The sequence below is a fragment of the Microtus oregoni genome, unplaced genomic scaffold, assembly GCF_018167655.1.
Source record: "Microtus oregoni isolate MIOR12 unplaced genomic scaffold, Mior012 000019F_ref0000042, whole genome shotgun sequence".
Classification (NCBI taxonomy): Eukaryota; Metazoa; Chordata; class Mammalia; order Rodentia; family Cricetidae; genus Microtus; species Microtus oregoni.
Window position 1 is genome coordinate 10,969,190 of NW_024543078.1, and position 16,885 is coordinate 10,986,074.

General features: G+C 55.9%; 3 protein-coding genes across 5 annotated transcripts in view; 2 read left to right on the forward strand and 1 right to left on the reverse strand.

The window, feature by feature from the left end:
* The first annotated feature begins 432 nt into the window (after nt 1–432).
* Nucleotides 433–4,897, forward strand: Dus3l (dihydrouridine synthase 3 like). Of its 2 annotated transcripts, none has more exons than XM_041669223.1 (13): nt 433–659; nt 1,107–1,392; nt 1,936–2,433; nt 2,740–2,781; nt 2,980–3,042; nt 3,173–3,289; nt 3,456–3,521; nt 3,603–3,713; nt 3,875–3,971; nt 4,086–4,161; nt 4,290–4,478; nt 4,570–4,698; nt 4,773–4,897. In XM_041669223.1, the coding sequence occupies exons 1-13, from the start codon at nt 565–567 to the stop codon at nt 4,843–4,845; spliced, it is 1,842 nt and encodes a 613-aa protein (XP_041525157.1). In that variant the 5' UTR covers nt 433–564; the 3' UTR covers nt 4,846–4,897. The 2 variants fall into 2 exon arrangements, with proteins under 2 accessions (XP_041525157.1, XP_041525156.1); XM_041669222.1 differs by having other exon boundaries at nt 437–659; nt 2,890–3,042.
* A 382-nt stretch (nt 4,898–5,279) lies between these two features.
* On the forward strand, nt 5,280–6,996 carry Prr22 (proline rich 22). The gene is made up of 3 exons (XM_041669973.1): nt 5,280–5,408; nt 5,489–5,551; nt 5,899–6,996. Exons 1-3 carry the CDS (start codon nt 5,297–5,299, stop codon nt 6,978–6,980), a joined length of 1,257 nt encoding a protein of 418 aa, XP_041525907.1. The 5' UTR covers nt 5,280–5,296; the 3' UTR covers nt 6,981–6,996.
* Nucleotides 6,997–11,026: 4,030 nt separating this feature from the next.
* The window catches only part of Rfx2 (regulatory factor X2), a 61,319-nt gene continuing 55,460 nt past the window's right edge, over nt 11,027–16,885 (reverse strand). For both annotated transcript variants that reach the window (XM_041669905.1, XM_041669904.1), the window contains 3 exons: nt 13,504–13,657; nt 13,126–13,168; nt 11,027–12,245 (listed from right to left, as the gene is read on the reverse strand). In XM_041669905.1, the coding sequence (XP_041525839.1) occupies nt 12,133–12,245; nt 13,126–13,168; nt 13,504–13,657 (310 nt within the window). In that variant the 3' untranslated portion in view covers nt 11,027–12,132. The remainder of the gene's footprint in view (nt 12,246–13,125; nt 13,169–13,503; nt 13,658–16,885) is intronic.

The following is a 16,885-nucleotide window of genomic DNA, read 5'->3' on the forward strand; positions in this document are numbered from 1 at the left end:
CCCCCTGACTCCAAGAATTAAATGAATATACCTATCGATTTGTTGGACTTGGCTTCGGTTTTTGAGACGTGTAGCTCAGGCTGGTCTCGAACACTACCAAACCCGGGATGACCTTTGAACCCCCTCCCCCAGGTATCCGGATGGGGGGGCACAGGGCCTCGTGCGCAGTGGTCTCCATCCCGAGATCAGTTGGGAGGAGCGCCTGCTGCACCCCGCGCGGAAGAGCTGAGAAGCCCACCATACACACGTGACACAGGGGGGAAAGGAAAGGCGACAGTGGCGCCCGTCTTTACTCCCAACACTCCGGGGACAGAGACAGGAGGATATCTGAGAGTTCGAGGTCCACCTGTGATCGGTGTGCGAACCCCGCGGGAACCCTCGGGCACTTCCGGTTCCTGCGCGAGCCTACGAGCCGAGGCCCCGCCCCCTGGACGGCCTGCGCACGCGCCCCTTAGCGCCATTGGTGCGGTCTGAACATGCGCACTCCGCTCGGTAGGCTTTGGCGGACACGCGCGACCCGGAAGACTTTCGTGCCACACTCCAGAGCTGCCGTAAGGGGCGTCGATGGCGGAGAATGCAGAAGCGGCAGCCGAGAGAGGTGGTGGCGGTGACTCCGGAGCTGGCGCGTGCGAACGGGGCGTAGCGCCCATTAAAGCTCAGTGAGTCATTGGTGCGGGACGGCGAAGCCGATGGGGCCATCCCGGCGTCCTTAGCGCGGCGAACGCGGTGCATGCCGGGAGGTGTGGCGGCCCCACTGTTTTGACAGAGTACACGTTGGCTGTCACACGCCTTAGAGACGGCTGTGCGCGTGCGTAGTGTGAGGACGCAGACTCGAGGCCGCGGTGCATGCTGGGGCTTGTAGTTTCTGGGCGCGGGCCAAAAAAAAAAATGACGCGCTGTATTGCCACTTCCCGATGCGGTTATAGACTGCGTCTCTGTAAGCGGGCCGAAAGGCTACCTGGGAAGCGTGGCAGCTCGAGCCTAACGGCCAAGCGTTCTGGGACTTGTAGTTTCTCTGTAGTCTAACGTGATTTGTTGGTGTTTATGCATTACAACCTGTAATAGTGCAATTCCCTATGCCAACCAAACCTCTCCCTCTCTGGCAGGTACCGCACCACCAAGGAACAGTTCCACCAATACCTGGATGCAGACAAGCCGGAGGATGTGTGCCAGGAAACGCCCGCCGGAGACCCTGATGGCAGTGACCCAGCCGAGCCCAAGGCCAAGAGGATACGCCTGGAAGATGGGCAGGAGAACGGGAAGACAGAGGAGGCCCCTGAGCCTCCCGAGCAACGACAGGTGCCCAAGAGGGCCCGAGGCCAAAACAAAAGCCGGCCCCACGTGAAGCCAACGCACTATGACAAGGAGCGGCTTTGCCCGTCCCTCCTCCAGGTGAGAGGGTGCACTATGGGCCTGTCATCTCAAAGCCTGCTGCCGCTGTGCTGTAACATGCACACAGGCCCTTGGCTTCTCGCCTTCTCGCGGGGGCAGAGTGTTGCCTTCAGGAACTCCTGCCCTTAGCCTGCTCGCTGCCACGCTGGCATCTGAGGCCACACTGGCCTTTTTGTGTCTTCTGTGGCCCGTGCTGGTCTGATGAATCTGTTTCAAGTTTACCATGATGCTGTTTCTAAAGAGACCTAAAACTTACCTGTCCTTTAAAGAGGGCTTTGGCCACCCTGGTACCCGAGTTACAGGCTGTTGTGAGTTGCCACACAGTGTGGGAATCAAACCCGGTCGTGTACAAGAGCAGCCGGGGCTCTTGGTCACTGCTGAGCCGATGTGATCTCCAGCTCACGTGAGCCTGACACGGTTCCAGCTTTAGAGTTGGTGACACAGGCACGCTAGGGTTGCTCACACACACAGCTGGGAGAATAATCCTCACAACCACCCTGGCCACTTTCTCCTCTCCCGGCCCCTCCCTCATGTCCCTCACAGGAGTCGGCCACGTGTGCCTTTGGTGACCGGTGCCGCTTCCTGCACGATGTGGAGCACTATCTGGAGACCAAGCCAGCAGACCTGGGCCCCCGCTGTGTGCTCTTCGACACCTTCGGCCGGTGCCCCTACAGCGTGACCTGTCGCTTTGCCGGGGCACACCTTGGGCCCGAGGGCCAGAACCTGGTGCAAGAGGAGGTAGTGGCCCGCTGTGCGGACCTCCCGCCAGTGCGCAATGGCCTCAACAGGGCCCTGCAGCAGCAGCTGAGGAAGCGCCAAGTGTGCTTCGAGCGGGCGGAGCAGGCTCTGCGCCGCCTCACCCAGGGCCCCATGCCCATCCCTGAGACCTCTGTAGCCACGGTTACCCCAGAGCAGAACAGTTGCCATGCCCAGCTGGACACTGCGGGAGGGGCCAGCACCCCGCATGGCAGCCCTGTGTCCACCTGTGGCCCCTTGACGGACGAGGACGTCATTCGGCTGCGACCCTGTGAGAAGAAGCGGGTAAGGATGCCAGCATGGGAGCTGGATTGTCCATAATCCTGTCTCTGGAAGGAACCTGAGGGGTGAAGGGAACAGCATGGAAGGCTCCTGAAGGGAGGCCATTGAGACTGGGGTTTTAAAGGTTGAATAGAGCCCTCCAGTATAGGAGCCTGGGCGCTGGCGAACTTGTCTCCTGAGAGACACGGACATGGTGTGCACAGAGGGAGCAGTAGCAGGAGGCCCGGGTGTGGAGGGAGCATCGTCGTGGACGGCGGGGAGGGGGAGGAGGGGAGGCCTGACTCCAACAGACACTCTCCTCCCCTCCAGCTGGACATTAGTGGGAAGCTGTACCTTGCTCCGCTCACCACGGTAGGAGGTGGCTATGGGGGGTGGCTCAGGGGTTTTCTGGGCATTGCCGGTGGCTGGTGTCCTGGCTTTGCTGACTTCTGAGGCCTGAACCTGCCCCTGTCCTGGCAGTGTGGGAACCTGCCCTTTCGCCGCATCTGCAAGCGCTTCGGTGCGGATGTGACCTGCGGTGAGATGGCCGTGTGCACGAACCTCTTGCAGGGACAGATGTCCGAGTGGGCCTTGCTCAAGCGCCACCCCTGTGAGGACATCTTTGGAGTGCAAGTCAGTGTTTGCCCTGAGGGAGGTTGGAAGGCGCTGGAATGTTGGAAAACAATGCCTCCCCGTTCTGGTGTCCATGGGCTGCGTGCTGACCCTAGTGGGCTGGTCACTAACTACACTTTGCCTGGGGCAGCTGGAGGGCGCCTTCCCCGACACCATGACCAAATGTGCTGAGCTCCTGAACCGCACCATTGACGTGGACTTTGTGGACATCAATGTGGGCTGCCCCATCGACCTTGTCTACAAGAAGGTGATGAACCGGGGAGGGTGTGGCCTGAGCCGAGGACCCTGTCCTCCTGTCCCTATCTGGACGTGGAGCACATTGAGCCAGATGGCAGGCGATTCAGCTATGTACAGATGCCCATTGGGAGAGTCTGCGTTTCTCAGGGAGTCACCAGGGTGTCCGTGTCCCACAGGGTGGCGGCTGTGCACTCATGAATCGTTCGGCCAAGTTCCAGCAGATCGTGCGGGGCGTGAACGAGGTAACCTGGGCTCTTGGGATGTGCCCCTCCTCCTTCCCACAGGGTCCTGCCGCGTGCTCCCCCTCTGCCCTGTGCCCACAGGTGCTGGATGTGCCTTTGACTGTGAAGATGCGCACAGGTGTCCAGGAACGTGTGAGCCTAGCGCACCGTCTGCTGCCTGAGCTGCGGGACTGGGGTGTCGCACTGGTCACGGTGGGTGTCAGGGGCAGTGTGGTCCTGTCTTGGAGTCACTATGGCTCTCCTGGTCCCTTGCTCTCTGTCTCTCTTTGGTTCCTCACTGTCTCCCTTGCCCCCCCCCCCCTCCACCCTTGGCCCCTCCACCTTCCCTCCTCATCACGGCACCTCCCTCCCAGCTCCATGGCCGCTCCCGGGAGCAGCGCTACACCAGGCTGGCTGACTGGCCCTACATCGAGCAGTGCGCCAAGGTGGCCAGCCCCATGCCCCTGTTTGGTAGGTGCCCAGAGCTTCCGGGGCCACTCACCCTGCTGTGTCTCTGAGCTAGAAAGACGGGGGGACATTGGGTCCCTGGGAAATCCCACTGCCAAGACCCCACTGTCTCTTAAGGAAATGGAGATATCCTTTCGTTCGAGGATGCCAACTGTGCCATGCAGACAGGGGTCGCAGGGGTCATGATCGCCCGGTGAGTGACAGCTGAGCTTGGATAGGGATGCTAGAAGTTTCTACACCTGGGGCTGCTGGGTGGACGAGGCGGGTGCTGAGGTGGCTGGCAGGAGGCAGCGGGTCCCCACTGACCGCGTCCCTTCTCAGTGGCGCCTTGCTCAAGCCCTGGCTGTTCACGGAGATCAAGGAACAGAGGCACTGGGACATTTCGTCCTCTGAGCGCCTGGACATCCTGAGGGACTTCACACACTATGGCCTGGAACACTGGGGCTCCGACACGCAAGGAGTGGAACGGACCCGGCGCTTCCTTCTCGAGTGGCTGTCCTTCCTTTGCAGGTGGGCATCAGCCAGAGAGCGGGCTCAGGCTGGGGGTTATGGGCTCAGGCCTTCCCGGCCTATGGCCTCCTCTGTCCTCCCTGACCCGCAGGTATGTGCCCGTGGGCCTGCTGGAGCGACTCCCACAGAGGATCAATGAGAGGCCACCCTACTACCTAGGCCGTGACCACCTAGAGACACTCATGGCCAGCCAACAGGCTGCTGACTGGATTCGCATCAGGTACCCACTGGCCAGGGTTCTGCGGGGTGATGCTAGGAGGCCCGGACCTGACCTGTCTGTCACCCTCCTCACAGTGAGATGCTGCTTGGACCAGTCCCACCTGGCTTCGCCTTCCTGCCCAAACACAAAGCCAACGCCTACAAGTAGCCAACTGAGACAATAAATTTTATTCTTCTACAACTTGTTTTTCTGTATTGTGTTTTTGAGATAAAGCTTCGAGTTTCCGGGGGTAGCCTTGAACTCCTGGAACCCTGGGCAGGCACCCGCCACCATGCTCAGCTTTCTTTACATGTCTGAGGCAGCGTCCTTCCCTCTTCCTGCAGGTCTCCGTTTGCCCTGTTTCCTGACTCCTGGTTATCCTGTTCTGCTGGCCAGTGCCCTTGTAGTTGTGAATTGGGGTGACCTGGCCCAGGGTGTGTCTGCCCAGGGAGTGGAGGGAGTCACCGTCCTGTCCACCCCCACCCTGGAACCTGGGTGGTGTGCCCACCCTGACCTGGAACCCTCCACTTAGCAACAGGGCAAACAGAACCCAGTGGGACTCTGTCCCCAAGGTGCCTCTGCTGCCACCCGGCGCCCCCCGGGGTGGCCTGTCTCCCCCATGCAGCAACCCAAAACCCTTTACCCCCCATCCATACCCCAGGAAGGCTTCGGCCCACGGGGCCTGGAGGGCACCGAGGTGCCAGCTGTCCCTGAACCCCTTCCCACCATAGGTATGATGATAGTGGTGGGCGGGGCATTGATGGCCCTGGGGCCCGGCTCCGTCCCACCCACCGGCTGCTTTTGTCCACAGGCAGCGCCAGCTTGCTCTATCAGACTCCCGCAGACCAGGATGCTCTTTCAGGGCCTCCAGCAGGTACTGGCCAGCGCCCCGACCTTGGGCCGCCTCTGTACCCCAGACATCCCCCCATACTAACCCCTGTGACACTAGAGACCAGGCCGAAGCTTGCCTTGGTGACAACAGCTGCACCTAGGTAAGGCTTTCCGCAAGGCCCAGCCACTCACAAGCTCAGGTCGCGGGTCCCCTAAGAATAGAAGTCACCCCAACAGTTCCAGAGTGTCGTGCCCCCACAAGTCCCCAGATGACTACTGATCAAAGCCAGTATATATGCAAGGCACTTTCGAGGTGAGGGCTATGTCCTCTGTGCCCCCATGCCATGGCCTGGTTTCCACATGGACACTCAGGGTGTCTACTGCCTACAGGTTTCCAGATGGCTCCCTGTGGCTGCTTCTTCGACCCTCGCATCTACCGGATCGAGTGGGCCCCCTCTGACTTCGGCCAGTCATCTCTGTACAAGGTGGCAGTGGCTGGGGGTCCCACCTTGTCTGGCGGCTACGTGCTGGAGGCCCCATCCTACCTCAAGGCTCCAGGGCCTCCGCCTCCTCTCTACCCCCACTACCAGCCGGCTCCTGGCGGGCCGCAGTACCTCACACACTACCTTCCACCTGAGGAGCCTGGTCCCGAGGCACTGGGCTTTGTGGGGGACGGAGGGCCCCTCAATTTCATGGAGATGCTTAGAGACGGCCTGGCACCCCTCCCAGCCCCCAAAGAGACTAAGCCGTCTTCCTTGCTCATCACTGTCCCCACAGCACCTGGCCTGCCACCTGGGCCCTATGGCCATCTCAGTGGCCATGCCAGCCAGTTCCCAGGGCCCCAGGTGACCGTGAGGCCCATCGAAGCCCCCAGGGAGCTGCAGGGCAATGCTGTGGCCAGGCCGGGTCTGCAGTTCCCTTCTGGGCCTGTGGAGCCCAAGGTGGTCGGGACGGAGGATGACACCCCAGTGGGCTCGGGTGGGACCATGCCTCCTGAGGTGGCCCGAGCGTTCTTCCTTCCGGACAAGGTCCTTCTAGAAGATGCCATGAAACTTTTCGATTGTCTCCCTGGTGGCACTGAGCCAGAGGCAGCCCTGCGCAGGGGCTCTGGGCCTGGCCCACGAGACAGTGGTGGCGGTGGGGACGATTGCTCAGCTGACATCCGCTCCCTGCACCTGCCGGATGAGCTACTGTCCTTCGACTATGGCGTCCCTGAGGTCTTGGATGCTGTGGCGAGTGTGGATTATGTTTTCAGCTTCAAGGCCCTAGATGATGAGCCGCTGCCCCATGTGGGGGTCCCTGTCACTGACGTGGCCCCCAGCCTGCAGTCTGATCAGTTGGGGAAGAAGACTACCGCATCCACCAAGAAAGGGAAACCAGGTGGCAGACACAGGCAGACCGCGGGCCTGGCTGGACCCGCTGGCCCTGCTGCCACAGGACCCAGGCTGGACCCGGGAGCTGCCCCCAATTAAAGCGATTTGATCTCTGCTGTGTGTGCTGCTCAGACTGCACGGCGAGGCCAGGAGGACCTGGCAGTTGCCAGATGCCTTCGGAGTTCAGCCGGGAACCTCAGGTCAGGGTTGACCCTGAACTCTTACCCTGCATTCAGGAGGCTGGGACAGGGGAGATGGAGGTCATTCGGGGCCACAAAGGACAGCCCAGTCTAAAAGAAATGAGGACATAGGGGTTGGACTGTACCTCAGTAGGGTGGGGTGTTGGGGTTCAGTTGGTAAAGTACTTAGGGCTCAGTAGCTTGGGCTCAGTTGCTACACACAGGCCCTGAGCTCCACCCACAGTGTTACATGAAGCACTCGTGGTGGTTCACTGCTGTAACCCTAGTGCTGCGGAGGTGTCCCTTGTATGTTCCCTTGGTAGTCCAGAGAGCGGTGGACACCTGCCCAGAGCCACACAGTGCGCAAGGGAGGTCCTGGAAGGTGGCTCTCCCCCACTCCCGCCAGTTGTCCACACCTCGTGTCCCCATGAGGGATCACGGGGAGGTTATTGCTGCTATTTGGGGCTATGGAGTATCTGGGGAGCTGGGTTCAACCTCGGTGTGATTGCTGACATCCGTGTCATGGGGGACATGACTGCCAGAGCCACTGGCTTGTTTGTGGGGCAGGCATAGGCTGTGGGGGAGGGTGCTGCGCTGTGGGAGCTTTTCCCAAAAAGCTGAGGGTGCCAGAAGAGTGTCTGTCTCCAGGAATCCCCAGACCAGACCTGTGTGAAGGTGGAGAGAGCCAGCTCTACAGAGCAGTCCTCTGACTCCATACCCCCTGCTCTGTTGTGCTCAAGCCCGAGACTGCTGTCCCACATGGCTGTCATTCTCTCTTGAGATAGGGTCTCAGTGTGTAGCCCTGGCTTGGCCTGGAATTTACAGGGATTAGACTCCCCAAGGCATGTACCACCATGCCCAGTTTGCTTTTCTTTTTTCAGACAGGTCTCTTGTAGCCCAGACTGGCCTCAGACCTCCTGAGTTGAGAATGGCCTTGAACTCCTAATCTTTCTGCCTCTACCTGTGGAGTGCTGGGTTGACAGGTCCTGTGCCTGAGCTCCGGGGGTCCTGGGTATGGGTAAACGTTCTGCCCGCTGAGCAGCCCACCTTAATTCCGCTGTGAAGAGAGACCGCCATCTCCTGGCACCTCCCCGCCTCCAGTGCTGGCTAAGCACAGGGGTGACGGGATTGGGAGATATGGCTGTTTGACTGTAGAGCGATGGCGCACAAGAGCTGGGAATCCTGGGTGGGGAACACCGTAAGGCATGGAAGTGCTTCTCATTGGGCTGGGGGACCCCCAGGAAGCTCCCCCAATGAAGTGCCAGTTGAGATAAAAGATGAAGGGGCTGGGGCGCAGTGGGGAGACCTTTGACTGGCAGGCACCCCCAGCACCACAGAGCTAAGTGGGAGCAGGAGGTCAGGAACTCAAGGAAATCTGCAGCTTCAAGACCAGCACGCGGGAGGCAGGGACTGGTGGCGCTCTGGGAGTTTGAGGCCAGCCTGAGCTACATAGTTCCAGCTACATAGTGAGTCCCTCTCTTTGAAGATAAAAGCTGCAGCCAGATGATTCCAGCACCACAGGGATGGAGACAGTGCCGGTGGGGGTGGGGCTCGGTGGGCATCACCTACTTCCAGTTTCAGCCAGAGACCTCCTCCAACGTCCTCCTGTGCCTTCCACATCACACACCATTCGGGGCCGATTAGTGCTTTAAACTCCCCGTGAGCTTGCCCCACAAAACAGGAAGGGGAGACACTCGGCTGAAGGGCGATGCCCAGCTGCCGGTCCTTTGAGTGTCTGAATGGCAATGCCACACCCGTGCCACCCCACCCCTTCCACCACTCCAAGAGTCTCTGGCATTTCTTTTCTTTCTTTCTTTTTTTTTTTTTTTCGAGACAGGGTTTCTCTGTGGCTTTGGAGCCTGTCCTGGAACTATCTCTTGTAGACCAGGCTGGTCTCGAACTCACAGAGATCCGCCTGCCTCTGCCTCCCGAGTGCTGGGATTAAAGGCGTGCGCCACCACCGCCCGGCATCTGGCATTTTTGAATTTCTGTGTGCTGCTGCTGAGAGCCAGGTGCTGGCAAGCCCAGCTTTCCTGAGAGTGGATACCGCTATCCCTAAAGGGGGTGGGGGTGGGGCAGGGCCTGGAGTGGGACCCAGGGATGGAGACACACACCAGCCAGAGATGGGAGGAGAACCAGGGGCAAGGGCATGCTTCAGGAAAAGAATGTTTCCCTGGGAGTGTGCATCTTGTTTATTAATCAAGTTTTTTTTCTGTTTTTTTTTTTTTCCCCCCTTCGAGACGGGGTTTCTCTGTAGCCTTGGAACCTGTGCTGGAACTAGCTGTTGTAGACCAGGCTGGCCTCGAACTCACAGAAATTCGCCTGCCTCTGCCTCCTGAGTAAAGCTGCCTTTGTCACGGTGTCTCCGAGTGACCACACAGTGACTAAGACACAGAAGAGCCAGGCTTCCATCTTATCCCTACCAAGGGACTTCCGTCTAGAGGCCCAAGGTGGCTGTTGGTATTCCAGCCATCGTATCTTCATTCCAGTGAGCCCGTCCTTCTTGGGACAGCATGGAAATGGTGTGCAGCCTGCTGTGCTCACAGGGCCTCCCAGAGGCTTTCTGTATGAGGTCCCAGCACCCTCAGTCTTGCCAGTGTCCCTGCCTGGGTCCTGATGGGTCGTGGACCCCAGTGTGACCCTGTCTCAGAAGCCTCCATTCCCTTACCGCTCACAGAGCACGCCTGACTCTGAGGGAGGCTGGGGGCCGCTCTCCTCAGGGGAGGCTGGGAGCTGCTTTCCTCAGGGGAGGCTGGGGGCAGCTTTCCTCAGGGGAGGCTGGGGGCCGAGAGGCTGGGAGCTGCTTTCCTCAGGGGAGGCTAGGGGCCCGCTCTCCTCAGGGGAGACTGGGAGCCGCTCTCCTCGGGCCACATCGAGTTTCTGACTTGGCTTTGCCGCTTCAGTGGGAGACGAGGATGGTCTGAGCCTGTTCCCCAGGAGGAATGAAGGGCTGTATGGGTTCCTGCTGGACAGTCTGGAGAGTTCTGGTGTGAAATGGGCCGGCGAGATGGCTCAGTGGGTAAGGGTGCTTGCTGCCAGGCCAGATGACCTAAGTTCAATTCCTGAGACCCACATGAGGATGAGAGACTGACTCCCAAAAACTATCCTTGAACCTTCACACACCGCACACACAACGCACACGCGCACACACTAAGTGTGAAGCAGGCTTCAGCCAGCTGAGAGCCCAGATGCCACCTCATGCTCCTGCCTGCCACCACGCCTTCCTGCATGCCTGGCTGCATTCTGTGAGCCACATCAAACCCAGCCTTCGGTCACTTTTGCTGGTTGGTTTTGTCACAGCAGCCAGAGAAGGGACTAAGATGTCACCTCTGTCCCCATTGGGGATTCCCCAGGGCTCCCTTCCTGGACTAGAGGGTCTGGGCTGGCTGAAGCATGCTGTCTCAGATGTGTGGACCTGGCCCCTGAGCAGCGGTTTGGGGGTCATATGTCTACCTTCCTGGGGTGTCCTGTAAGGAACAGGGGCCACCCCAGGAGCCTAAGTTCCACCCTGAAAAGCTCTCCATGGACAGAGCCACTTCTGGGATACATACTCACCCCAAATCCCTAGGAGAGCCGACATTTGAGCCCACCACAGCACAGACAAAGCCCTAAGAGGTTCCTGTCCGGTGCCGGGGACAAGAGCGTGTATTTATTCTGTTGTGTCTGGAAGGGCCACCCCATGCAAGCTTGTGTCCTGCTGTCACCAGCTCGGGGCTGACCTTGCTAGGGTCACCAGCCTGTCACTCCTGGAAGCAAGAGACCCAGTGGTCAAAGGGCTCGGCCTCCTCTCTCTGGCGAGCCAGCTGGCCAGTGCAGGGGGCTGGTTGCCCAAAGCAAGGTGTTTTGGGGGTACCTACATGATCCCCTGAGACTGGAGCACAGGTGACCCACCTACCCGACAAAGGACAACACAGTGCAAGGCAAAACACCGGTGTGTATTGGTTTCCACAAGAGGGCGGGCCTGGCCAGCACCATGTCCCCAGGATACCGTCCTTGAGAGCCACTCTGAAGGCTCCACGTGACCAGCGCCGCGTGAATGAAGACAGACAGACTCTGGGTGTGTTGTAATGGACACATTCACAAGAACTTTCCAAGAACAATTACGGCACAAAACTATTGGGGAAACATTTTTTTCAAAAAGAGGAAAACTATTGTATTTCACGAGGCGCTTCCTAGGTTGTGGGAGGAGCTTGTGTTTGGGGCAGAATTCCCATCATGGCAACTGTGGTGAGGTGGCACGGCCACGTGCTGGGCGTCTAGAACTCAGGGCCCACACAGCCTTGGTGAGCATTCGTCCCCAGAGATTTTGGGGTCTGGGGTTGAGAAGGGGTCAGCCACAGGCCAGAGAAGGCAGCATAACTTGTTTGGGGTGTTGTCTGGAAGACTTCAGGGACCCAGGCACTGTGGTGTACACAGGTTGCAGGATGCTGCCGGGAGGTGTGGACATGGTGCTGACCGCTGCGGCCAATTGGGCAAACCCAGCCTAGACCCGGCCCTGGGCTAGTGTGGTGTCGACCTTGAGCTGGACAGTTTGACAGGCTGACACAGGTGGGCCGAACACGGAGCCTGTTTTCTTCTTGGACTTGGACCTGTCCAGGGTAAGACAGGATGTCTTAGCATCTGTGATCCATCTAGGGCCAGGGCCTGCACCTGAGGCCTCGCCTGTCCACGAGAGGCCATGAGGTGCATGGAACAGAGCACGGGGTCAGTGCCCAGCGAGGGTTAGGTTTTCTTTGAAATGGTGGTCTAAGTTGAGAGCAGCTGAGTGGAAAAGCCATGGGGGCGGCTGGGTCTATTTGGAGGGATATGCCTCACAACTTGTACATGGAGCAGGGAAGGTGCTGGGACAAGGGACAGATGGATCCCTGTATCTCCTGGGGATACCTTAGCAGGGTGTGGGCAGCTTGAGCGGCCACCAGCATTCCCCACAGTCTCTGGCCTCTGGGGTGGGCACCGTGGGTCACAGTAAACATGGCATTGTCTAAGAGGCACTAGTGTGAGAGGCTGAGTCCAGATCCCTGGAGGGCCAGGCGACGCCTTCCGGAAGCGCGTGGAAGGTGCCAGGGAAGGGGCTAGATGCCCTGTAGTGGGTGATTGGGGTCACTCCGTTCCCGTTTCACCAGAGGTTCGCCCAGGCTGCGGCCATCCACATTTGCCTCACTGCTGCGTCCATCCCCAATGTCCTCTGCAGGGGTGAGGGGACAGAAGGGACAGTAAGAACACAGTGGCCTGTAAGACTTTCCACCTACCCCCACATCCTGCCTGACCATGCGGGTGCACCCCACATCCTGCCTGACCATGCGGGTGTACCCCCACGTCCTGCCTGACCATCCGGGTGTACCCCGCATCCTGCCTGACCATCCGGGGGCACCCCGCGTCCTGCCTGACCATCCGGGTGCACTCCACGTAATGCCTGACCATGCAGGTGCACCCCACGTAATGCCTGACCATGCGGGTGCACCCCACGTAATGCCTGACCATCCGGGTGCACCCCACGTAATGCCTGACCATGCGGGTGCACCCCATGTAATGCCTGACCATGCGGGTGCACCCCATGTAATGCCTGACCATGCAGGTGCACCCCACATCCTGCCTGACCATGCGGGTGCACCCCCACGTCCTGCCTGACCATCTGGGTGTACCCCGCGTCCTGCCTGACCATCCGGGTGTACCCTGCATCCTGCCTGACCATCTGGGTGCACCCCATGTAATGCCTGACCATGCGGGTGCACCCCACATAATGCCTGACCATGCGGGTGCACCCCACATCCTGCCTGACCATGCGGGTGCACCCCATGTCCTGCCTGACCAACCGGGTGCACCCCCACGTCCTGCCTGACCATCTAGGCGCACCAGGGTCTCCTGGGTGCTACCCAGTCTGGCCAGCAATGAACTCTTCTCACACCCCATTGAGCTATTACAGGGCGCCACAGGGGCCACAACAAATGGCCAGGATTCCCATCACCTGCACTCCAGTTCCTGGGGTCCCCAACCCACCCCAGAGGCTGTCACAGTTGCTCTGCTCATAGTCACGTGCAAGGGAGCGAGCCAGGGCACACACCCACCTTTGTCCAGCAGGGTCAGCGACAGGGAGGCCAGATCATTAAACTGTAAGAGAAGGGAGGGGCCTGAGATGTCAGTCAACCCCCCGTGACATAGCCAGAGCTGCCTCTGCCGGGTCCTGGGGGTGACTCGAGACTACTGGGCAGAGTGACACAGTGTTCTTGGGGGTCCTGATGCCGGCCTGAACAAACTACAAGCATGGCTTCATTTCTTTGCCTTTAGACTATGTGTGTGTGTGTGCAATACCTACAGAGGCCAGAAGAGGATGCTGGATGCCCGGCAGATGGAGTTACAGACAGGCGTGAGCTACTTTGTGGAGAATTCCAGGGGCTTTGCAAGACCTGAGCCAGCATGAGGGGATCTGGTTGGATCTGTCTCACCTCGCCCATGACAGCAATGGGCGTCTCCCCAGTGGCCTGAGCCACACGGTGCTCCACCAGGTAGAACATGTACTCATCATACAGCAGCCGGATGAGGTGGAAGGAGCCAAAGCTGGCGGCACTGCGAAGGGTCAGGTCCCGGATCACCATGGAGCTGGGGGCAGAGACAGAGAAAGCTCTGAGCCTGGAGCCAAGCACTGTAAGGACGGCCCCAGGAGGTCTCAAGGTCCCCAGGAGAGCCTCCACAGGCGGGGGATGCCTGCCCACCCCCAAAAACACACAGGGAAGGAGGGGGACATGGGTGGGTAGAAGGCAGCAACCCCAGTGCTTCACTGTCACCTTTCTGCTTTGTTTTTAACTTTTTTAAAAAATATATTTACACCGGGCGGTGGTGGCGCACACTTTAATGCCAGCACTAGGGAGGCAGAGGCAGGCAGATCTCTGTGAGTTCGAGGCCAGCCTGGTCTACAGAGCTAGTTCCGGGACAGGCTCCAAAGCCACAGAGAAACCCTGTCTCGAAAAACCAAAATAAATAAATAAATAAACAAACAAACAAATAAATAAATAATACATCTGTCTGTCTGTCTCTCTCTCTCGCTCCGTAGACCAGGCAGGCTTCAAACTCAGAGATTCTCCTGCCTCCTAAGTGCTGGGATTAAAGGCTTGCGCCACACATAGGCACCTACTTTTTAAATTAATATTTATTGAGCTCTGCATTTTTCTCTGCTCCCCTCCCTGCCTCTCCCCTTCCCCCTTCATCATCCCCCAAGGTCCCTATGCTCCCAATTTCAGGAGATCTTGTCTTTTTATACTCTCTACTTCCCATATAGATTAGATCTATGTAAGTCTCTCTTAGTGTCCACATTGTTGTCTAAGTTCTCTGGAAATGTGGTTTGTGGGCTGGCTTTCTTTGTTTTATGTTTAAAAACCACTTATGAGTGAGTACATGCGATAACTGTCTTTCTGTGTCTGGGTTACCTCACTCGAAATAATGTTTTCTAGCTCCATCCATTTTCCTGCCAAATTCAAGCTGTCGTTATTTTTTTCTGCTGCGTAGTACTCCATTGTATAAATGTACCACATTGTTCTTATCCATTCTTTGATTGAGGGGAATTTAGGTTGTTTCCAGGTTCTGGCTATGACAAACAAAGCTGCTATGAACATAGTTGAGCACATGTCCTTGTGGCACGATTGAGCATCCTTTGGATACCCAAAAGTGAGTCTTTTTTTTAAAAAAAATTATTTATTTATTATGTACACAATATTCTTCCTGCGTGTATGACTGAAGAGGGCACCAACCTCATTATAGATGGTTGTGAGCCACCATGTGGTTCCTGGGAATTGAACTCAGGACCTCTGGAAGAGAAGGCAATGCTTTTAACCACTGAGCCATCTCTCCAGTCCCTGTTGCATTTGTTTAATTTTGGGTCTTGAGGAAGGTTGTTTCCAATTTTTTTGAGAAATTGCCACACTGACATCCAAAGGGGCTGTACCAGCTTGCACTCCCACCAGCAATGCAGAAGTGTTCCCTTTTCCCCACAACCTCTCCAGCATAAGTTGTCATCAGTGTTTTTGACCTTGGCCATTCTTATGGGTGTAAGATGGAATCTCAGAGTTGTTTTGATTTGCATTTCTCTGATGACTAAGGATGTTGAACATTTCCTTAAGTGTCTTTCAGCCATTTTAGATTCCTCTGTTGAGAGTTCTCTGTTTAGGTCTGTACTCCATTTGTTTTATTGGATTATGTGATCTATTGGTGTCCAATTTCTTGAATTTTTTGTATATTTTGGAGATCAGACCTCTGTCTGATGTGGGGTTAGTGAAGATCTTTTCCCATTCTGTAGGCTGTCGTTTTGTCTTGTTGACCATGTCCTTTGCTTTACAGAAGCTTTTCAGTTTCAGGAGGTCCCATTTATTAATTGTTTCTCTCAGTGTCTGTGCTGCTGGGGTTCTATTTTGGAAGTGGTTCCCTGCGCCAATGCATTCAAGTGTACTTCCCACTTTCTCTTCTATAAGGTTCAGTGTGGCTGGCTTTATGTTGAGGTCTTTGATCCATTTGGACTTGAGTTCTGTGCATGGTGATAGATATGGGTCTATTTTCATTCTTCTACATGTTGATATCCAGTTATGCCAACACCACTTGTTAAATATGCTTTCTTTTTCCATTTGATATGTTTTGCTTTTTTATTAAATATCAGGTGTTTGAAGATGTGTGGATTGATATCTGGGTCTTCTATTCAATTCCATTGGTCCTCCTGTCTGTTCTTATGCCAATACCAGGTTGTTTTCAGTACTGTAGCTCTGTAGTAGAGTTTGAAGTCAGGGATTGTGATGCCTCCAGAAGTTCTTTTATTGCCCAGGATTGTTCTGGCTATCCTGGGTGTTTTGATTTTTCCAAATGAAGTTGAGTACCCTTCTTTCGAGGTCTTTGAAGAATTTTGCTGGGATTTTGATGGGCATTGCATTGAATCTGTAAATTGATTTTGGTAAGATTGCCATTTTTACTATGTTAATTCTGCCTACCCAAGAGCATGGGAGATCTTTTCACTTTCTGGTGTCTTCTTCAAAGATTTAAAGTTCTTGTCATACAAGTCTTCCACTTGTTTGGTTAAAGTTACTCTGAGATATTTTATGCTATTTGTGGCTATTGTGAAGGGTGTTAATTCTCTGATTTCTTCCTAGCCCTTTGATCAACTGTGTACAGGAGGGCTACTGATTTTTTTGAGTTAACCTCATATCCTACTACATTGCTGAAAGTGTTTATGAGTTGTAGAAGTTCCTTGGTAGAATTTTTGGGATCACTTATGTAAACTATCATATCATCAGCAAACAGTGAGAGTTTGACTTCTTTTCCAATTTGTATCCCCTTTGGTGTCTTATTGCTCTAGCTAGGACCTTAAGAACTATATTGAATAGGTATGGAGAGAGTGGACAACCTTGTCTTGTTCCTGATTTCAGTGGAATCACTGGGAGTTTCTCTCCATTTAGTTTGATGTTGGTTGTTGGCTTGCTGTATATTGCCTTAATTATGTCTAGGTATGTTCCTTGTATCCCTGCTCTCTCCATGGCCTTTATCATGAAGGGATATTGTATTTTATCAAATGGTTTTTCGGCATCTAGTGAGATGATCATGTGGTTTTTATTTTTCAGCTCATTTCTGTGGTGGATTATGGTGACAGATTTTCGTATGTTGAACTATCCCTGCTTCTGTGGGATGAAGCCGACTTGATCATGGTGGGTGATGGTTCTGATGTGTTCTTGGATTTGATTTGCCAGTATTTTATTTAGTATTTTTTTAAAAATATATATTTATTTATTATATTTTTTCTGCGTGTATGCCTGAAGGCCAGAAGAGGGCACCAGACCTCATTACAGATGGTTG